Source organism: Benincasa hispida, chromosome 4 (genome assembly GCF_027475165.1).
Source record: "Benincasa hispida cultivar pf3 chromosome 4, pf3_genome.v1.1, whole genome shotgun sequence".
In the NCBI taxonomy this organism is placed as follows: Eukaryota; Viridiplantae; Streptophyta; class Magnoliopsida; order Cucurbitales; family Cucurbitaceae; genus Benincasa; species Benincasa hispida.
This window is the reverse complement of record NC_143481.1, coordinates 5,748,998-5,774,014: the sequence shown is the minus strand read 5'-3', so window position 1 is coordinate 5,774,014 and position 25,017 is coordinate 5,748,998. Positions and strand designations below refer to the sequence as shown.

At 29.2% G+C, this 25,017-nt stretch overlaps 1 protein-coding gene across 1 annotated transcript; it reads left to right on the top strand.

The window, feature by feature from the left end:
- The first annotated feature begins 14,157 nt into the window (after positions 1–14,157).
- On the top strand, positions 14,158–15,768 carry HB33 (homeobox protein 33). Its single transcript, XM_039028285.2, has 2 exons — positions 14,158–14,523; positions 14,619–15,768. Coding segments are annotated over exons 1-2 (975 nt in total). The 5' UTR covers positions 14,158–14,521; the 3' UTR covers positions 15,592–15,768.
- The last annotated feature ends 9,249 nt before the right edge of the window (positions 15,769–25,017 follow it).

Sequence of the window (25,017 nt, the reverse complement as noted above, 5' to 3'; positions counted from 1 at the left end):
TTCTCTTCGTTATAATTAATAAATTTAACGTTATTTTGCATATTTAATATCTATTAAATTTCTAATATAGATAAAGTATTTTATGATACTACTACCATAACATATCTCACAAAATTAGAATTTATCGCCTTGATATTAATGACAATAATTATTTGTCATGAGTGTTTGATGCCGAAATCCACTTGAATGCTATAAATCTTGGAGAGACTAAATACGACATACAGTCAAAACAAAGCAAAAACTATTATTTTCCTTCGTCATCATCTCCACGAGGGATTAAAAATTGAGTATCTTACAATAAAAGATCCCCGTATCTTGTGGAAAATTTTGAAAGAAAGGTTATGTGAATGATTGTGAGGTCCGATGCGGAAGCGTGAATCGTGTCCCAATTTCAATTTCACATAATTATAATACAGAGAAACACAAATTTTACAGAATTTTACAGCATGCTATTTAGATTAAACAGAGAAGGATAAGGAATTAGATTTTATACGTATCCTTGAAGAACAATCCAATCCAATTTGGACGCCACCAAGAGGTAATTGTAGGCTTCTCCTTAGGGATTGAGAACTATAGAAATTGTAAGCTCTATTAATCTTGGAAAAGAGAGAGAAATTTTGGAAGAGAGGAAGTTTTCTGTAAGAGAGGTTCTGGGTGTTTTTTGGAAAAAACTACATTAGTTGTTGATCTCATAGATCTTCTGTGATCTTTTAGGGAAGAAGTCAAAACTTCCCAAAAAAATTTCGAGTATTAAGGGGAGGCTCCCTCCCTTTAATTTAAAATTTAATTTAATTTAATTTAATAAATAAAAAATATAATATATAATAACTAACTTATATATATATATAGCTTACATTATATCAAATATAATATAATCCATAGTTTTAAAACTCTCAATCATTCATGATATTTAATATAAATCAAATTTATATTAAATTTAATTATATGAATCTAATCCATATAATTAATATTTGAATTATATTCAAATATTTATTTCCTCTCATAATAAACTTTATATAATGTATCAAATACATGTTACAGAGAGAACCTTGTGGACATGTAGATTGAAGTTCCAATGGTACTTGAATAATTAATTAAATTCATTTAGTTAAATTAGTCAACATCCCTTAACTGTCGGTCACTCCACTAAAGACCGACAGCTGCACTTTTCGCACTACAAATATATTTCTGTGTCCATTAGATATAACCAGTTAACAGTGCAATGACCCTTCACAATTGATCCCTCTGATATATAATAACTATGACCAAATCCTTCTCAGGCCAAAAGAGGGTGTGGCGCCACATTGTTCAAGCCTTAGAATCAGCCCTTAATGTAACAATTTATCTATTTATCCCAACATTAAAAAATGAGTGAATTTTATCTTGTGTAGTTGTGCTCTCAACTCCCCAATCAGACGAATTCTCAAAATGGTAAGCATATCGAGTCAACGATCTGCCACTCTCACTCATGCAAATCAAAGGATCGCCTTTATAGGCAGGAGTTCATAACTCACTTAGGATTCAGGTCATGTCACCTATGGTCATCCTGGTGAAATGTAAGCTTCTATTATTAACGGCGTTATATAATGAGACTATTCATATCGTGGTCCGATCTTATGCAAACTCTTTTGTATAGAACACCCACGCTCACATGTCTCTACATGAATAATCAGGATCAGATCGTTTGTAGAACTTTACAATAATTACAACATCTATAAAGTGGGTTCTATTCATAGTGTCACTAGGATAAGGTACTCAGTCTTATCCATTTACTATAGACCATTTAGGTTATTACTTAAGCATGATCCACTTGTATCTACATACACATTTAAGCTACAAAAGATAATCTTGGATGTTAGTTTATTAGTTTTGTGGGTTAATGCTACTAAATGTCAAATAAAATACCTCATATTTTATTAAATAAATAAATTATTTGTATTTTATAATTACAAACTACAGGACCCATGAGATTTAGGGCATCAACCCCAACAGTATGATCATAAAAAAAATAGTTATTCTTCCTAAAGTTCGTTATGAGTGGATGCACTTGAGGCTACAAGATTTCAAATCAGCAAGTGATTACAACTCCACATTATTTAAAATCAGTTCGAAACGGTTGTTATGCAGAGAGAAAATTACCGATATTGATATATTAGAGAAGACATTTTCTACGTTTCATGTCTCAATTATGCTTTTCTACGTTTCATGTCTCGATTATGCTTCTGCAACAGCAATATCGAGAGAGGTTTTAAATTATATTCTAAACTAATTTCATGTGTTTCTCATGGCTGAACAAAATAACGAGTTATCGATTAAAAAAAAAAAAAAATCATGAACCTTAACCAATTGGAACGACACCATTCCCTAAAGTGAATGCTGTGAATCTTAATAATAACCGAGGTCAAGGTCATGATGCTGGTCGAGGTCGTGACCGTGATATAGGAAGAAATAATAATTATTTTTGTGGTGGTCGTTCTAGTCATTCAAATTTGAAAAGAACCACAACAAATGATGATCACAAAGGAAAAGCTCCACAATATAAGAGTTTAAAAAGTATAAAATATAAATGCTTTTGATGCGGAATGACTGGGCATTGGTCACATACATGTTGTACGTCAAAAAACTTAGTTGATCTCTATCAAGCATCCTTGAAGGAAAAAGAGAAAAATGTGGAATCAAATTTTGCATACCAGGATAATGACACATATGACCCATCCCATATGACAAAATTTGGATGTGGCGGATTTCTTTGAATCTCTTAAGGAGGAAATGGCAGAATTGATGGAACATCAAGTGTTTCCGTTGACTTTGAAAATATCTAGACTTAGTGTTATTTTTTTATTCATCTCCATGTTTTTTTCTCTCTCTTAATAGATGTTAATCTTTGTATATTTCAAATGTTGTCTTTCTTATTGTAATTATTTATTTTTAATGAATAAACTTTGATCATTTTCATATGTTGAGTGACTAAAAAATGAGTAAAAAAGATTTATGTTTGGTAGACAGTGCAACTACACATACAATACTTACAAGTAGAAAATATTTTTTCAAACTGGCAATGCTAGAAGCAGAAGTCAATACAATATCAGGTTCTGCTAACCTAATTGAAGGGTTTGGAAAAAAAAAATATTATTTTGCTTAGAGGAACAAAATTTACAATTGACAATGTATTGTTCTATAGTTAATCAAAGAGAAATCTACTTAGTTTTAAAGATATACGTTGCAATGGTCATCATATTGAGACTGATAGAAAGAATAATATGGAATATCTTTATATCATATCTATTGTCTCATATGAAAAACGTATACAAGATTTGCATGTTTTATCTTCTGGATTATATTATGCTCATATACAAGTAATTGAAACATATGCAACAATGAACCTGAAGTTCATAAGTCCATACATATTTACAATTTGGCATGACCAATTGGGTCATCCAGGATCTATAATGATGAGAAGAATTACTGAAAAATTTAAATGGACACTCACTGAAGAGCTAGAAGATTCTTCAATCTAATAAATTATCATGTGATGCTTACTCTCAAAGCAAATTAATCATTAAACCATCACCAGTTAAAGTGGGGACTGAATCACCTGCATTTTTAAAATAAATTTATAGTGATATATGTGGACCTATTAACCCACCAAGTGGACCATTTAGATATTTTATGGTATTAATAGACGCATCCAACAAATGGTCACACGTGTACTTATTATCAAAGCGAAATCTTGCATTTGCAAGATTACTTAATCAAATAATTAAGTTACGAGCACAATTTCCTGATTACACAATTAAGACCATTCGTTGTGATAATGCTAGTGAATTTACATCCCAAACTTTTGATAATTATTATATTTCAAGTGGGATAAATGTTGAACATCTTGTAGCTCATGCTCATACACAAAATGGTTTAGCATAATCATTCATAAAACGTTTGCAGTTAATTTCTAGACCATTACTGAGAGCTAAGCTTCCTACTTATCTTATCATAAGTACTCACCATTACAATTAACTTAGGTCATGAGCCAAATATTTTCCATTTGAGAATTTTTTAATATGCAGTATATGTTTCGATTACTCCACCACAACGTACTAAGATGGGTCCTCAAAGGAGGTTAGGAATATATATTGGATATGATTCCCCATCAATTATTAAATATCTTGAACCCCCAATGGGTGATGTATTTACTGTATGATTTGTTGTTTGTCATTTTAATGAGACAGTTTTTCTAATATTAGGGAGAGAAATTAAGAAGTTGGAAAAATAAATTATATGGAATGCATTGTTATTGTCTTATTTAGATCCCTATACAGATTAATGTAAACTTGAAGTTCAGAAGATAATTCATTTGCAAAATATAGCAAATCAGTTACCAGATGCATTTATAGATGCAATGAAAATAACTAAATCACATATACCAGCTGCAAATATTCCACCGAAAATCGATATCCCAATGCAGCAAGTTGTCATTAATGAGTCTGGAACACGTAAAAAGCATGATAAACTAGTGGGTTCCAAAGATAAAAAACATAAAAAAAGAAAAAGAATTAATAGTAAAAAAGGCTTGGTTGAGGATGTAAATACCCATGAAGAAATCTTTGACATGACTAGTGAGGAAGGTAAAATACATAAAGATGATAACGAGATTTCAATAAACTATGTTGTGAGAGGAAAAAGATGGAACCAAACTCATGTAATTATTGAAAACATTTTTGCATATAATATTGCTCTTGATATTATATCTGAAAATGAGAATTTTGAACCAAAAACTGTTGAGAATGTCGACATAGAAAAGATTAACTTCAGTGGAAAGAAGCAATCGAAGTAGAATTAAACTCACTTTCAAAACATTGGGTTTTTTGACCAGTAATCTGAACATCAGAAGATGTCAAAGTTGTGAGATACAAATGGATATTTGTGAGAAAAAGAAATTAAAATAATGTGGTCACAAGATATAAAGCACTAGTTGCATAAGGTTTCTCACAAAGACCTAGTATTGATTATGAGGAGACGTATTATCCGATAGTGGATGCAATTACATTAAGATATTTAATTGGTCTGAATGTCAACGAAAATCTGGACATGCATCTTATGGATGTAGTCACAACATATTTATATAGATCTCTTGATAATGATATCTATAAGAGAATCCCAGAAGGATTTAAGGTATCTAAAACATATAAATCAAACCTGGAAATTGTATTCAATAAAATTACAAAGATCATTATATGGATTGAAACAATCAGAACGAATGTTGCACAATCGCCTGAGTGGATATTTTTTCGAATGAATGATATCAAAACAATCGCATATGTCTATTTGTTTTTATAAAGAAATCACAACCAAAATTTGCTATTATAACTGTATATGTTGATGACTTAAATATAATTGAGACTCTTGAGGAGCTTTTAAAGGCAATGGAATATCTTAGGAAAGAATTTGAGATGAAAGATTTCGGAAAAACAAAATTTTGCCTTGGTTTACAAATTGAACATTTAGCATATGAGATATTTGTTTATTAGTCGAATTATACAATTTTTTTTTTTTTTTTTTTTTTTTTGAAGAGGTTCTATATGGCAAAGCACATCCATTGAACATTTCAATGAAAATTTATTCACTAGATGTGAAAAAAGATATATTTTGACCTCGAGATGACAATGAAGAACTACTTGGTCCTGAAGTGCAATTGGTGCACTTATGTATCTTGCTAATAATACAAGGCCAAATATTGCATTTTCAGTAAATTTATTAACTAGATATAGTTCTTTTTCCACAAAAAGACATTGGAATGAAGTTAAGCATATACTCCATTATCTGAACGATTTATATGAATTTATTTTATTCAAATAAATCAAAATTTGATTTAGTTGGTTATGCAGATTCTGGATATTTATCTCATCCACACAAAGCTAGATCTTAAACAAGTTATCTACTCACGTGTGGAGGAATTGTTGTATCATGGTGGTCAGACACAAATCATAATAGCTACTTCTTCAAATCGTGCTGAAATTCTTGCAATTCATGAGGCTAGTCAAGAATGTATATGGCTAAGATCAATGACTCGACACATTCCTAAAACATATAGTTTGTCTTCTAATAAAAAACTTCTAACAATATTATACGAAGACAATATACCATGTATATCCCAAATCAAAAGAAGATGTACTAAAGCAGATAGAATAAAACCTATTTTACCAAAGTTTTTCTACACTTATGATCTTGAAGAAAATGACGATATCACTATACAATAAATTTGTTTGAAAGATAACCTAGCACACTTATTTACAAAGGTAGTACCTATCGCAATCTTTGAAAAATTGGTGCAGGACATTTGAATGTGGCGACTCAGAGATCCTAAGTGATGTTTCCATGAGGCAGAGTAAATATACATTTTAGAAGTATAAATTATACGAAATATATACTCTTTTCCCTTCTCTAGGTTTTTTTCCCTTTTTTTCCTAGTAGGATTTTAACGAGACATATTTTATATATATAATGTCAATCTAAAAAGAAGTATTATAAATATTATGATAATAGATGCCGATTAGATGCTCATGCTTAGTGTTCATTGACCATATGTCATGTCTCCATTTCCCAAAGTGTTGTCCATGTGTTTCAACATTACACATTATTAGTGTTCATGTAATTCATCTCCTATTTACCAAATTGCTTATAAATAATGACATTTGGTGGGTTTTGGAAGAAACACACATTGGGCAAATTCTATGAAAATTGAAGAAAATGGAGAATTTAGAGAAAATTCTTATTTTATATTTTGCTAATTTATTTTATTATGTTTATTTACATATTATGTTTAATTTATTTTAATATTTATTCATTTTTTATTGTATTATATTATATTTATTTTAATAATATATTTTATTGGTATCCGTGTTCCCGTTGTGTTCCTCAAGTTCACAACAATATATATATATATATATATATAAGCTCGTTCTTGCATTTTTTTTAGAGGAAAAATTTCTTCTGTCATCTCTAGATTAGAATGGGTGGTGTTAAATGATTGATTGTTGTATGGATGATCCAGAAATTTGGTAAAATAAAATTTGACCAATTTTTCAAAACAAAAAATTTCTAATTGTTTACTTGAGTCACCATTGTTAGACGCATTTAAATACTAATACGTTTAATTAAAGTATGAGTTATGTATGTGAACTAATAATTTATCACATTGGATTATTTTATTAGATTGGACATATTATGTGATCTAATTTATTAAGACCTAGATTCCTAATTGAGTATGAACTAGTTAATTAGGGTTTAATGGGAACCCTAGTATAGTATATAAATAGACGTTAGGACTATGGTCCCAACATACTAAAACAATAAGCATTCGGTATTTCTTAATCCAATCTAGAGAGAAATCCCAGGACATTCGGAGTTTGAATTGAGGAAGACAAAGTCACTTTATAGCCATCATCAATCTTTCAATAGAATCCGGTACATATATATTCTTGACAATTTTGCATGAACAATTCAATATAGATTTAAATCAATTATGCTAATAACCATGTCTTCTCATGTTTTCTTCTGTTTTTCAGTTCTCACACACGAATTCTTCCTCTTGCTTCCTCATGCTTTCTCCCTTTCATTTACTTGTTTCCTATGTACTTTCCTCAACATGAATGAAATATTAATTTGAAAAAATGTTATAAAATCTAATTTTGAGAAATTAGATCAAATATTGCTTGAACCCAACTTTTGGGACAGTCTATTAAATTATTCTTAAATAACGGTAATTTTTTTAAATAGTAAAATCACTAAAAATATTTTTAAATATAAAAAAAAATGTAATTATTTATTAGTGACACTATAGACTGGAACTAATAAATAGTAATATTTTAATATATTTATTAATAAATTGACTCATTTTGGTATATTTAAAAACCACTGCTTTTTATTTTTTGAAAATGTTTGAATGGTTGAGCTTTCATGTCTTATTGAATCTACTTATTTTGGGTAAAAAAAAGAAAACATCATGAAAAACGAGGCACGTGATGGATGCTATTAGGCATTGTAAAAACAGGCCCATTGAAAATAGCCTGACGTCGATAATGGGCCCCATCTTAAAGTAACGAATGAAATACACTTGAGCCTAATTTTCCCAAGTCGAATAAAGCCCAAAACAAATGTTATCCTTATAGAAAAATGAATAAAATAAAAATCAAAGTTAATGTAAATTTATCAAAATCGAGTTAAAATATTTCAAACATTTTCTAAAATGATCACAAAAAAATAGCAAAAACAATATAACAAGCATCGATGAGTCATTATCATGACGATGATCTATCATATTCGACTTAATTATTGGCTGTTATTATTATAATTTGGATTAATTATCATTGATTTGAACATTGTAAGAGTGAAAGTTAAAAGCTAATTCAATGGAGTTAATCTAAATTATGAATCTTCTTATAACAATCATTAATAATTAATAACAACTAAAAAGTAATTCTCAAAATAAATAAATAAGTAAATCAAAGTTATAAAAACTTATTATATATATTTTTTAACGTATAACAATTAAATACATACCTCCCCCCTCAAAGTTCAAAATTTTATTTAAAACTTTTAAAGTTAAGAAATTATTTAGACACTTTATTCAAAAAAAAACCAAACTTATAATAATAGAAGAGTTCTAAAATTTTACCTAAAATTTCAAAATGATTTTCAAAGTTGTAGACTTATAGGGGGGAAAACAGAGTTCAACGAACCGATTTTATTTTATTTTATTTTTAATAAAATATCGAATTACATCTTAGAGGAATTTAGAAAGGTCGCAAATATTGGTTAAAAAAATACTTAAATAGATTATAGTTTCTATCTGTACTAATAATGTTCACCTTTTTCGTCAATAATCGAATCATAGGCTCAACGATTAGGCATGTTTGACTTAAAACAATCCTACCTTGGGCTCCTTAAAAAGAAGAAAAAAACAATTATATATTGGGTAACCTTTTGGATGAGACAAATCATTCTGAAAGGACCAAGATGCTTGTTGGCAACAAAATTGCAGGAGATATAGGACGTGTGTGAGTCGAATCAGATTTTGATTTTTAATGGCTTGAACCATCATATTTTATAGACCTTCACAAAGTTTAGAAATATGTTAAATACATGCAAAAGCCATCAAACAAACCCATAAAATAAAAAACGCTAGTTCATTTTGAGTGGTTTAAGAAATTGACAATCAAAGAAACACATAAAAACTATTAGAATGCCTTGAAGTTGTTGTTTGGCCCTAGAGGCATACATTATGTTCTAATAAAATTGTTCCCTCTACCTCATAAACATAGATAACACATTGTCAATAAACCACGTAAATCTGTGTATCAATTCTCTATATTTTACATTTTTTGTATTATTTATTTGTCAATTTCGAAATAAAAACGTAAAGAGTAAAGAAATTATCATAGAGATTTACATGATTTACTAAAAATGTGTTAGTTAAGTCAACTAACAGAATATGTTTATTATTAGAGAGAAAAGATCACTTTGAACAAAAGAGGAAGAGTTCATATAACGTATTCTTCTAAATCCTACGATCAAAATCATAAGTAATATAAATATCATTATAAATCAAGATTCAAATGTGCTAACGAAACTTTGTAATTGATTATTTGAAATCCCAGATAACTGATTTAAGACATTTGAACCCGTATAGAGTTAAAAAGGGAGGGAAGAGAGAAGGGGGCTTAGGGTTTGGTTGGTTATTGGGAAATAGGATTGGGGATTGGTTGAAGAAGTTTGAAGGAGCTGTGTGGAGCAAAAGAAAGAGAGAAAAAATGGGTTTAGGGAAAAACAAGTACCAAAGCAAAGACGTGGAAAGAAAGACAAATAAAAGCCATCGATTGCATCACAGAAAGGTAAAGACATTGCTTGGGGCAAGCGTGCTGTTGCAGAGGTTTCAGAATTAACCTCTTCCCTTCTCTCTCTCTCTCTTCTGTACCAAACCCAAACACACACACACACTCACACAGAAAGCAACGCGACAATCCCATTTACTGTTCACCTTCTCACTTTTCACTTTTACCCCTCCCATTTTACTCCACTGTTAATTCATGTGGTTTATCAATGTCCCTTTCTCCTTTCATTTTAAATCTTATTTTAATTCATAAATTTTCGTATTCTAAAAGCTTTAGATATGTTGTTTTCGTTTATTTTGCTGTCTCTTAGTTGGATGATATATTTGCAGCGGATATTTGAAGTTTTGTTGGTCAGGTTGAGTTTGGATGTCAAAATGGATTGAATTTTTTTCGTTAAATGATATATAAATGACAAAAAAAAAAAATGAAAGACTAAAATAAAATGTGTGATAATAAGTTAAGGTATCAAGAGAAATAAACCGACAAAAATGTGTTAACTACGTCTATAGAAATAAACAGTCATATTATCTTGATGAACAACATAATACATGATATATAGATGATGTGCAAGTAAGATTTATAATGGTTTATATGACATCCCTCCTAAACTCTAAACAAAATAAGTCTAAAATAAAGGTGCAAAACTTCAATATCATGAAACGATCACGTCAAGTGATTTGAAATGTTAGACAACAGAGTCAAGATAGTATATAAAATATGATGGTGAAGTTGATGGTTAATCGGTTAATAACATTTGGTAATTTAGGGGTGTGAGTGAGTGTATAGATTAAATTAGTGTGAATTTAAAAGGATTAATGATATATGTGGACTAAATTAAATAGGATTTAACATTTTTTTTTTAAAAAAAAAAAAGGATTTGTAATGATTAGCTTCATACACAGAAAATATATTTTCATGCATGGTTTCGTTTGAATATTATGGGACCGCAAAATGATGTACCAACAAATGGTAGAAGGTCACCTATACAACAACAAATGAATTAGACTAAACCAAGGAAAGCAATAGATAGTGCATCCTCGAGAGCTTGTTTTTTAGTGATGCATATATTTTTTTTTTCCTCTTTTTCGTATGACATTTTGAAATTTTTAATGAGAAGATTTTTTTTTGAATTTTAAATATTTTCAAAAAAAACTTATTTGAATCCTCAAATCAATGAGTGAAAAGTGTCGCGCTCAATTAACATGCATTTATACTAAATAAAAAAAAGACAATTGCAAACATAAAGAGAATGGATCCAAACGTATTAACAGATATAACATAATACAAAAGAAATTTGTAGATGTAGAAAAATTTAGATCTATTTGTAGATACAGACAAATTTAGATCTATCTTTCGATGTCTATCAATGATAGACTACATCGCTAATTCAAGTCTATTACTAATAGATTTTGCTATATTTGCAGTTTTTTAAAGATGTTGTTATACACTTAATTATTAATACTAAAAGTGCTCTATAGTTAGCCTAAAAGAGAGGGAAAACTTTAATAAACAAGAGTATGTTTGGTTGACAATCCAGATTTTGTTTACATTTTAAGATTTACTAAAATTAACAAATATGTGTTTGGTAGACAGTTTAAATATATTTTGTTTATGAAAACTGTTTTCAAATTATGTGATCCAAGTAGTGCAAACTCAAAATAATATTTATATGTTTTTTTTATTATAGGGTCGTTTTCAAATATAGAAAAATGAACCAAAATATTTACAAATAATAATAAAATATCAACTACTATCTGTGTATATCATGACACAGATAGACACATATCGATATTTTGCTATTATTTGTAAATATTTTTAACAGTTTTACCATTTAAAATAATTATCCTTTATTATATCTAAAATTTGTAATGATAGTATTTAAGATTCATGATTATATATTAAATAAAGATAGAAAGTTTATCATGTTACAAGCCTAATTTTTTGTAAAAAAGAAAGAAGTTAAATATGTATCGCGTGGTTTAATATAAATTATATAATAATACAAACTAATAACTATATAATTTTTTTATTAGAAAATATGTTCATAAATTAATTAATAATAATTTATAGTCAATCTAATATTAAACCAATAATTACAACTAGTTTTATGATTTACAAATATGAAATGAAACACAATTATAATATGAATTTATTATCAAATACATATATTTAAATTAGATTAATTTTATTCTCTCAAACTTCCGTGAGATTGAATATTTAACCTCATTTTTCTTTTCCTCCATAGAATACATATTTAATATAAGAAGAATGATCTATTTTAAAGCAAAAAATCAAAAGCAAAATATCGAATAATTAAACTCATAGATCGAATCATTATTCCAAGGAAAATAAATGGCCAATAATCATAAAAGCCAAGCAAAAAAAATAAAAAGAAACTTACATGATTATTAGTTATAGTGGTCAGGAGGATATATAATATAGAGTTCAATGTTTTTTTTTTCCTCTGATTAAAAATGGGAGTACAAATCTTGTTTTGATCCTATAACTTTCCTACCTATTTCACTCACTTTATTTCTTAAACCTTTCAAATATTCTAATTTATAAATTTCTCAACTTTAAATATTCTACATTTTCCCCAAACACAACTTTAAATTTGTCTTTTTTTAAAAATAATAATAATAATAATTATTATTATTAAATCTACCCTATCATTCATTCTTCATTAACCAACAAAGATATATGGATCAGTTTCAAATTTCAACACCTAAACTTACAACAATAAAGTCGAAAATACTTGGTCTATGCGAAGACGGCCTACATATTAGGTACGATAAATTAATTGAAACACGCGCCTATATACAATGTGTCTATAAAGCAAGTATATATTTATATGTTCATGGTTAAGTTACATGTTTAAGCCCTAAATTTCATGATTTATTCGATATTGGAACTTTAAAAGTAAGTCTCTAAATTTTTAAATTTGTGTTAAATAGGTATCTAAGTTTTTAAACGTGTCTAACATGTTCTTAAACTTCTAATTCTTTGTTCAATATATCCATGAATTTTCAATTTTGTATCTAATAAAACATTGCCTTATTAGGTGCTTTTTAAAATTCGCAGTTCTACTAAGTACAAAAATAAAATTTTAGAGTTTATTAGACATGAAACTTTAATTTATATATAATAGATCAACTATTTTTTTCCTTTAAATTTTGAATACATCAATGACCCTATTAGACACAAAATTGAAAACTAAGTATTTATTAGATATATTTGAAAGTTTAAGAGCAAAATAAACACCACTCTAAAAGTTCTTAAACTAAGGTTATAAGAAAAAAACTTAAGTGCATACTGCACTACACCCATTATTGTACATTTCACCCAAGTGTCAAATCACGAGTTGCCAAGAGATAGATTTTTATTTTACTTAAAAATATTTTTTAAATATTTTTTTCCCTTTATGATTGGAATGGTGGTATGAAGATGAGTGTAATTCGAGTTTGGCCTAATTGCAACTAGTGATGTAATCTTTATTTAACTAAAAATATATATTCTTAAACTTTGCTCTTTTTCAAAAACACTTTTATTCTTTGAAAAGTCGCAATAATATTGAGACTTTATACAAATATTTTTAAATTACAATTATAGCATTAGACCGTATGTTGAAACAAAAATGACATGAAATGATATAACAATGACTAGTATATTTGGTTGGATAAAGTTAAAAAGAATATATTTAAATATTATCAACTCTTCGTCCACCATCCTGATAATTGTTTAAGGATAATAGAGCGGATTTTACGACGAACTCCAATGTTTTTAAAATATAATTTGGTCTCTAAAAAAAGAAAGAGGGATTAGGATGTGGTGGTAGAGATATGTAGGGTGCACTTAAAGTAATATGCTACCACAAAATAATATATTTTTTTTTAAAAAAAAAAAAAAACTTGTGATATGTGTCAAAATTGAATTGAGGAGAGAAGGGGTTAGGAGGTAAGTATTTTGGTAGTTAAAATGAAAAGAGAAAGAAGTTGAATTAAGGAAAAGAAAGAAGAAAAGATGAGGGTATTTAGGGAGGGGGAATATGAAAGGGAAGTAAGGTCGCATCAAAAGGGGGTATGGTTATGAGTAGTAGTACAGAGCATTGTGATGGACCATGGTCAAGTGCTTAGAGATAGAAAGAGAAATAAAGCAATAATGAAGGGGGTGGGTTCTGGGTCCCATTTATGGCAGGGCGTGGGAGAGGGATGAACATGACGTTGTCGGTTGTTTTTGTGTATTGCCCTTCTCTTTGGGTGCCATTTTACCCATTCCAAAAAATTCCAAAATTACCCCTTCCTCCCCTCCCTTCTCTCTCTCTCTTCTTTCTCCTTCCCTAGCTTCTCCTTAAGCAACCAACCTGTCTCTTGTTGGATATGTACCTAGCCTGTTGGATCCCTTGAAGCATCCTTCCTCTTTTCCTTCTCTCTCTCTCTCAAACCCTAATCTCAAAAAAATTGGTTTCTGATTTCTGATCACTTTGATCTTTTTTAATGGCTAACCCCAACCCTAGCTAGCTTGGTCCCAGTTCTTCTTTTCCTATTATTCCCTTGTTTTTTTCTAATTTCATGGAGGAAATTCAAATGAGCATGCAGCAGTAGTAGCGGCAGTTTAATTTAATTCGATTTAATTAGATGTATGTAGTACCTGATTCTTGCTCTCCTTGCTTCTTTGAGATCTGAGCTTTTATTTGTTCCTCCAATTCATTCTCTATCTATCTCTGTGGTTTAGGGTTTTGGAATTTACTCGTATGGATATGAGAGAACAAGAGAAGGAAGTAATAATGCCTGGAGCTTCTTCCGGTGGCGCCGGTGCTTATGGTCATATTTTTGGGGAAACTTCCTCAGAAAGGAGAATAGACTCGATTCATAACGGCTCTCATCACCATATCCAAACCGACCACCACAATGGCGAGAATGTTGGTGGCGGCGGCGGCGGCGGGGGTGGTGGAGGTGGAGGTGGAGGTAATTTTTCCGCTGGCGGTAGATCCAAGGTACGGGGGGCGGTTTCTGGAGTTAGGTATCGTGAATGTTTGAAGAATCACGCGGCGAGCGTTGGGGGGAATATTTACGACGGATGTGGAGAGTTTATGCCGAGTGGTGAAGACGGAACCCTAGAGGCACTGAAATGCGCTGCTTGTGAATGTCACCGGAACTTCCACCGGAAAGAAATCGACGGTGAGAGTCAATTGAATATTAGTCCTAATTACAGAAGAGGTCTAATGCTTAACCATCTCCAGCTTCCTCCACCATTGCCATCTCCTTCCGCTCTCCATGGTCACCATAAATTCTCCATGGCATTGAACCTTCATTCCAGTCCTACTGCTCCAATCATCGCTCCGATGAACGTCGCCTTCGCCGGTGGCGGCGGAAACGAGTCTTCTAGTGAGGATTTAAACGTTTTTCAGTCTAATGCCGAGGTCATGCCGCCGTCTTCCTTCTCCTTGTCGAAAAAGCGTTTCCGTACAAAGTTCACACAGGAGCAAAAGGATCGAATGCTTGAGTTTGCAGAGAAAGTCGGATGGAGGATTCAGAAACAAGACGAAGAAGAAGTGGAAAGATTCTGTACGGAAGTCGGAGTGAAACGTCAAGTTCTTAAAGTCTGGATGCATAACAACAAGAACACTGTGAAGAAGCAGAACGAAAATCACGAACCTGAAATCGCCGGTACCGGCGCCGGTGCCGGCATTATGAATGAATCGTAACTTTGAATTATCCATGGCCAATACCTGCAGAAGAAGGTAAGAATCACGTACGTTAAATTAGAGGAATATAACGTTTATATAATTGAAGGAATATTGAGAGACGATTTTATGTCAGAGACCTTCTTTGTGATTCTTCATCTTAATTAATTTTAATCCCTCAATTATTTATGGTTTTAATTTTTTTAATCATTTTTTTCTCAACAGCTTTTCATTATTTCTGACCAATGGGACCAATTTTAATCCCCTTTAATTTTGACTTAAAATTAATATCCCTCCCTAAGTCTAATGCTCTAAAGTCTGACACTCACATTATTGTATTGTTCATGTTTATATAATTTCTCCATGTCTTAATAATGTTTTAAAACTTTTTTACTAGTGACAAATGTTAACAAAATTATAGGTTAAAAAAAAGGTTTAGAGAAGTATTATTTTGTTTTTATTTTATTTTAGTTTGACAGAAATAATAAATCCAAGTTAATTAGCTGTGGAAGTGGACAATTAACTCAGAGAAAAAAAAAAGGAAAGAAAACACATGAAGCAAGGATTGTTCCAAGAACAGTTTCTGAAAATAAAACTTGCCAATTTAGTTTATGCATCAAATAATTGTTTCTTATCCTATCTTTAGTTTTGTCCTCAAATATGCCTCTATTAAGTACTCTTCATAATTAACTAGGCAAGGGACTGAGCTCATACTTGTTTTTCTTTTTCTTTTTTCCCCTTTAAATTACTAATTTTAGCTTTGGAATTATTTGCTATTAACGATTTTGTTTAAATAATGATGTGACATGCTAATTTAACCTTTTTTTTAAAAAAAAAAATCATTTATCTAAAAATGTATCGATTAGAATGGATATCGATGGAGACATTGATGTCGTTAATCAAACTTTTGAGATACATATAATGTTTCTCAAAAACATTTAAGAAAATATTGTCTTTTGACGAAAAAAAAATAAAGCTATTGATGTTATGTATGATAGAGTATGTATATTGAAGATTTGTTATTATTATTATTATTATTATTATTATTGGAAAGAAAAACATTGGGGCCAATGAACAGTTGTAATGAATTTATTTTAGATGGGGTACGTTAAACTTTGAGGTTATTGTGCTCCCAGGAATAATATTATGTTACGTATATAGAGAGATTAGATTTTAGGTTTAAATTCCTCTTTTAACTTTGGGTTTTATTTTGATGTATAAAACTATGAAAAAGACTATTAAAAATAATGATCATGGTATATGTTTAAAACTAACACGAATATTTTCTATATTTGTTGTAATAAAAACCCACACATAAATTTAAATATATATACAATCGAAACCATTTAAATGCAAAAGAATCAAAAAAAAAAAAAAAACTTTTATTTAAAATGAACATATACTTCAACTAGTATAAGGTTTGTGCGATCGACCTTAAAGTCAGATAATGTTCGAATCCAGTAACTTCTATATGTTGAGTGACGACCCTTTCATTTAGAACCATTGGATCACTAAATTCAAATTGTATCTCTATTTGACGGGCGAGTCCTACTGTCAATCTCCCTTCTACATTTGCATTGGATGGTCAATCTCTGTTTAGTTCAAAGAAACCTTTGCACGCCTTTATTACCTTTTGGGAGGACTATATCCTATAGAAAGTTAAAACCTATGTATCTGTCTCTGAGACTGTCTCTTTGCTCGAAGATCCTGATACAAAGTTAGAATTATAATTCTACCTATCTCATATATTGTGAAAAAAAAAAAAGTTAAAATATAAAAATGAGGATAAGATTTAAACCTAGGTTTTAAGTGGAGCTATATTAAAGTATAATTTGGTAAAAATTATAGTGCAGAAATATGTGATATTTATTATTATTAGTATTATATTTGTGTTGGGGGCCTCAAAAGAGTCCTTTGGATTTGGAGGGATGCGTGAGATTGAGTGTGATATATAAAGCTGATTTGACTTGAAGCTTTATTTATTTATGGTTGAAAATAGGGAATGGGTACATGAAAGATAGGGCTACCCATAGGTTACAGACTGGGAGGAGGAAGATGTCCCCCTCGTTTTAAATTTAAAGTTAAAAACTATATTAATAATTTAAAATATATATACTTATCAATTTTGAGATTTTGTTACACGTCTGTATTTTGAATTTTGAAAATTTTTATTTTTACTTTTGAATTGTGTTTTTTGAATTTTTAAAATTTTTATTTTTACTTTTGAATTTTAAATGTCGTTGAACTTTAAAATTATTAAAAAGAAATGAATATATTCTTTTATTAAGATAAAATGATGAAAAATTATTTTAAATGACAAAACTATTTAAAATATTTATAAATAATAATAAAATATCATAATCTATTTATGATAGATTGTGATAAATTACTTATTATCTCAAATGGACGGTGAAATTGTACTATATTTATAAATATTTTGGTTTATTTTCATATATTTGAAAACAATCGATAAATGGTAAAAGAAAAATAAATTAATAAAGTTGATGTGTAAATTTCTAGTTTTATTTCTAAAAAAAATATGTATGATATTATTTATTTATTTTATCTTTGAAATATTGTTACAATCACTTATGTAATCAATTTTTACACCTTAATTAGTTCGTTAATTATTTAGATGCATGATGCTACAAATAATATCACATTAGCATTTTAATTTGTATACATTAATTAATTAGTTGATGCTTTAATGTTTATCTTATTTTAAAGAGAAAAAAAAATCTCTTCAAATGTTTTTTCACGAACAAATCAGAGATGGAGAATAAAAATAAAATTTTCAAAGTTGAATGGTTGAAATGTTCAAGAGTATTTTGCATTATTGAACATAGATTTAATATAAACTATTGAATTGGATTTTATATTTAGTGCCAATTTTATTTGTTTTAAATTATGAACTTGTTAATCATTCTACGCGTTACGTAACCGATAAAAATTAGTGCTAAACACCTGAATAATTCAGGGTAATTAATAAATACCTTTTCCCTCGAAATTTCTTTCATATTTGGTGCCCTCAAAAAACTAATAAAATTGGACTTATGAAATCTACTCTATAACATCCAATCAAATTTGATTCGGTCGGATAATCATTTGATTTTTTTTAAAAAAAAATCAAACCTATAATCATTATTTCTATTCCATTAATTTTTATGTGTGCTGTTTGCATTTCAAGAATGTTTTCAAAATCAAAACAAACTTTGAAGATTAAGGTCACTTTTGATAACCATTTGATTTTTAGTTTTTGGTTTTTAGTTTTTTGTTCTTAAAAATTAAGTTTATAGACACTACTACTACCTACAATTTTTTTTATCTACTTTTTACCAATAATTTAAAAAATAAGCCAAAATTTGAAAACTAAAGAAATAGTTTTTAAAATATTTGTTTTGTTTGCTTGTTTTTTTTTTTTTTAATTTGACTAAGAATTCAACTATTATACTTAATAAATATGTAAATTATTGTAAGAAATAGGGAGTAAATATACCTAATTTTCAAAATTAAAAAAAAAAACGAAATGATTACCAAACGAGGTATAAAAAAGTTTTCAAAAAAATCGTTTTTATTTTTAAAAATTGACTAAGAATACAGACGTTTAGATAAGAAATATGAAAATCATAAATAAGAAACGAAAAGAAAACACGTCCAAATTTTAAAAACAAAAACCTAAATCGAAGAAAATGATTACAAAATAGAACCACAATTGTTTTAGTATAGATTTTATAAATTCAGAATCATTAAAACACATGAAGCCAACATCCCTTGGAGTTCGATGCATATGAACAACGTAACAGATTGGTTTAATAGGAAAGTTTGAAAGACTTTGCAGACTTCGTGGCTAACTAAAATTGGAATTGGAACAACACATCAAATATGACTTAATTTTTATGGTATTTTGGGCATCGACTTTGTGGGCTCATATATAACTTTTTCTTTCTATTTTGAATGAATTATAAATATATATATTGGGAAAAAAAATCAATATATAGACCGAAAATTTCAACCTTCAATTTTTAAAAAATGCATCAAGAGTTATGTAAATTACTATATAAGAATGAGGGGCCAAGTTTGTATAATATATACATTTAGATTAGGTGAATGAACTTGTATTGGTTGTAGTGTTTCTTTTGTAATACAAGATCTAAGTTTTACAAATTTTGAATACGATAATTGTGAAGATAGAAAATCGAACGTTGGATAAAAAATATGTGATAATTAGGTTAAATTAAATTCACTTTTGAAATTTTATAGGTTTATGTTAATGTTTTAGTTGTGCTTTTAATAAAATGAGACTTTATAATAAGCCAATCAAACACATAATGGAAAAGTTTACCTTGATTTTTACATTTTTTTAAAATTATTTTCTCCATAAATATCAATTTGTATTCTCAAATTTTGAGAGTTGATCTATTTAACTTTAAATTAATAATTATATCAATTTCGACCCTAAACTTTGAGGGTTATCAATTTAAACCATGAACTTTCATAAGTATATGAATTTAAATTCTGAACTTTTCTAAGTATATCCAAATAAAACATGATGAAGGATTTTAAGTTGATAAAAAAATGAAAGTTCGGAATTTAAATTATTAATTTGAAGTTTAAATTGATATAACTTTAATTTAGAATTTAATTTGATATAGCAACTAAAGTTTAAAGATATAAATTGATATTTAGATTTTTTCGAAAACAAATTGTTCCCTGAATTTGATACAGAACAGTGCATGGGATGTGAAAAATCAACTTAATTTAGAAACAATATAATATACTTATTGTGTTCAGTTAATTTGATAATCATTAGATGAATGCTGAACTCAGCCTACTTCCTTCTAGATTTGTTCACCAATGACCCAATCCATCATTTGGTGGCACTAATCTCCATCACTTATTTTTTTAATATATATATGTGTGTGTATTTATTTATTTTATTGTAGGCATACAATGCTTTTCTAAAAACAATAAATTAAAATAACACACTCCATCTATGTATTCTTTTTTAATATTTTTTCATGTAAAAAAAAAAATACACTGAAAATATTCCATAGTTATGAAAAAGTGATAATAGACTAAATTTAAAGTTTTATTAAAGTACGTAAACTTAAAGATTTGAAAATATGAAGATTAAAATAGAAAAAAATCTAAAGTACACGGATCAAAATGATGTTTTAATCTTTCATAAATCTTAATTTTTTTTAGTGGTACTTTAGGTTATTTTTCTAATTTTTATTCGTTAAAACAAAGTTTTCTTTTATCAAAATTGATAAAATAATAATATTCATTTTCATTAGAAAAATGACATAATGTGAATATATTTTCAAAATTCATACTAGAAAGTGGATATGAATTTTGATATATATATATTTGTTTTTTTTAAATAGATTGTAATTTTAAGATTTAATGAAAGTAAAAAAAAAAAAAAAAATTAATGTATATGGAATAACATTTAGCAAATTTTATAGTACATGGAACATGATCTCGTTTTTGCCAAAGATTAAATTACGAATTTATGTCACTAAATTAAACTTTTAGAATTGTGTATAATAGGTAATAAAAAGTTGTGTATAATATGTTAAAAAAATTTATAAACCATCTAATAGGTTATTAGATTGTAAAAAGTGATATATAGGTCTTTAAACTAATTTTCGGTATTTATTGAGTTTCTAAACTTTAAATTTTGTATTGAATTGGTCTTTTAATATATTTGACATTTTAAAAATTCACACACTTGTTGTACACACTTGTTATACGCGGTTAAGATATTGACCTTTTAGTTTTATATCTAATAGGTCTACGATCTACATTTAAAAAGAAAAAATTAAATAGGTCAATAACTTACTAGACACTTAATTTGTGACATCCCAAATTTATGTGTAAATTAAATTAAGTTATTTTGTAATATTTAAGAATTATTTTAGATTTTTGAAGATTAAATTAGATTATTGTGAAAAATTATTTAATTTTAATTTTTTGCTTAGAGAAGAATTTTGGAATTTAAATTTGATTAAAGGAAAATTTGGAATTTATGTCAAATTATTTCAATTTTAATTTAATTTAGAAAATTGAATTAAAATTGGGAGATTTGGATTTTGGAATTTAAGAATGAAAAGGGAAAAAAAGGAATTATATATAAATGTTGTAGGGTTTCCTTTAATTTGAAAAAGAAAAAAAAAAAAAAAAAAGCAAAGAAAATTTATTTAAAAATTGTCACTCTTCCTTTAGTAAGTGTGCGCCAATACCCCATCCCCAACCCTCATCTCCGTTCGTGTGGGAGCCTTTACGCTGTTGTCTGCACGAGCCACTAGCCAGGCTGCCATCCTTCCACCACCAGATCCGTAACCCTCATCGTTCATGAAAGAACTTGTGAAGGCCCTGAGTGAAAACGTGAGGATTAGTCTCAATTTTAGATTTACACAAAAAACAAATTACAGTCACAAAATTATGCAGAAAAATGAATTTACAACATGCCATAATATAAAAATAGAAAAGGAAATTAGGGTTTCAAGAAACCCTTACCTTTGAAGAACATTTTTCTTCACGTTATTCCTTTTCCAAAACAGTCATGATCAAAATCGATTTCCAAATGGCTACCACCACAAATGTTACCTCTGTATTCTCTGAGATAAGAATCACAAGAGTTTAGTGTGTTTTGTGATTTTTGGAGAGAGAAAGGAAGAGAAGAGGATAGATTTGGGAGAAAAACTTTATCCCCTCACACACAGAGAGCTCTGTGAAGAAGAAGGAACTGATATAAGAAAAAACACCACCCTCCCCCCACTACGTGAGAGTTGAGAGAACTAAGGGGAAAGACGCTATTTCCCTCCCTTTATTTCAAAATAAAATTAAAATAAAAAATAAATTAATTCTAATTTAATATATAAAACATATAACTTATAGTTTAATTTAATATTTTATCATATACAATATAACCTATAGTTTTAATTCTCTCATTAATGACATTTATATTAAATTCAGTTATATGAATCCAATTCATATAATTAATATTTGAATCATACTCAAATATTTATTTCCTCTCAAATAAACTTTATATTATAATGTATCAAATAAATTTTAGTAATTATATCCTATATAATTAAATTAAATTAATTATATCACATATAATTAATTCCCTCAATTAATTTAAAAAATTCAAATTCATCCAAAATTGATTCTCATTAAATCCTTGTTGAGCTATAGAGGGACCTCATGGATCTTTAGTTTGAAGCTTCAATGGAACTTTGCCACTTAGAGCAACAGAGGAGTGACACATGGTGGGCTTTTGATTTTTTGATTGATTTTAAAAAGAAAATGAATTTAATATTATTTTAGGTTTGTGTCTAACGACTAGTTTTGGAATAATTAATTAAACTCCTTTAATTAAATTATTTAACATCGATTAACTGTCAGGCACCCCACTAAAACCCGACAGCTACACTCTTCGCACTACAGATATATTTTTGTGTCCATTGAATATAACCAGTCAAAAGTACGATGACCCTTTACAAATTGCTTGTAAGTACAATCGGGCCAAAATTATCGTTTTGCCCCTATAGTTACATCTAACTCCTTAAGTACCACTGATCCCTCTAGTGAATAATAAGTCATAGTCCAACTATGACCAAATCCCTGTCAGGCCAAGAGAGGGTGTGGTCACATCGTTCAAGCCCCAAAATCAGCCCTTAAGGGAATAATTTATCTACTTACCCTGACATCAAGGAAGGAGTGAATTTCGTCTTGTGCAGATGTGTTCCCAACTCTCCAATTAGATGAATGCCCAAAATGGTAGGCATATTGAGTCGACGATTTGACCATTCTCACCCACGCAAATCAAAGGATTGCCTTCATAGCCAGAAATTCACAACTCACTCAGGATTCAGGTCATGTCACCTATGGTCATCCTGGTGAAATGTAAGTCTCTACTATTAACGGCATATAATGAAATTAGTCGTGGTTCGATCTAATACAAATTCTTTGTATAGGATACTCCCGCTCACATGTCTCCATATGAATGATCAGGATTAGATCATTTGTAGTACTTTACAACATCTGCAACATCTACAAATGAAGTCGTATTTGTATTGTCACCAGGGGTCCATCTACTACAGACCATTTAGGTTATCATTTAAACATGATCCACCTGTATGTCTCTACATACATGTTTAAACATAAAATAACTAAGGATCTTAGTTTATTGGATTGGGTAAATGCTCATAAAACAATAATTATTTTATTAATAACAATTTTTTTGTACAATGTTTACAAACTACGAGAAAACAATATAGATTTAGGACACCAATCCCAATAATCTCCTACTTGTCCTAAAGCTTAAGGAGCCAAATGTACAATACAAATAAAGTATAAAATACAATAAACTAGGGCATACTCTATACCCCAGTAACTGAATGAACTCTTATACAAGAGTACCTCTAAGCAGAAGCAGATCGTTCCAAACTCATTATGACAGAATTACCACATTTACAATCTAACAGAATAGATGTGCATTTAACAACTAATTACAGGCATGTTTTTAACAATTAAATAATAAGAGAACGACTACATACTAGTTGAAGACTCTTCTTCATAAAAACTTATTCTCCTCCAAGGAATGCTCTTCTCGCTCTCTCTGGAAAAGTCCAAGCAAACCGTCCACCAAAACCCGGCCGTTTACCTATGAACGGTCGTCACACGAACACAGCAATAGGGAGGACACCACCACTTAGAACCCTCGGTATTCTCGGTGTAAGAATTCAGGAGGTGTGGACTCTATTGGATTTGGTAGAGGGAAGGAAGAAAGGAAGATCGTATACCACGACTAAGTAAGTGGGAGAAGACTGGTGTCTATCATATAGACGATGCTTGATCGTTTAAAAGAAGGTACACAATCGATTAGTAGATAGGCCACAATCATATAGATGATAATTTAGTAAATGCTCAGGCGCACGATCGTTTAGGAAAGAGCTAGACGATCGTTTAACAAATCCTATGCGATCGTTTTGAAAGAAGCGCGTGTGTATACGATCATGTAGAAACGCTGAGATATCATGTAGGCTCTCGGTTTGCTATGCGATAGGCAGTATACAACTTTCGTGAGCGAATGACCGATCCCTTTGCAAAATTAAAACGATTTTCATTTTATTCTTCAGTAATGAAAACTGAAAACAACCTCCCACTATCACACGGTTACGGAGAAAACGCTGACACAATTATCCTATAATTATCCAAATTAAATAATAAATATAATCATATTATATTCATTAACCTATGGTTTAATATCACATCATATGCAATACATTGACCATTGTCTTTTTCTCCTCTACTAGATATAAATCATATTTATATCATTTTCCTCCAAATAATGTATCTCATACATAAAGTCAATCATATCATATATAATCAACCCATTCAATCATATCATATATAATCGAACGCCCTCTTATCAAT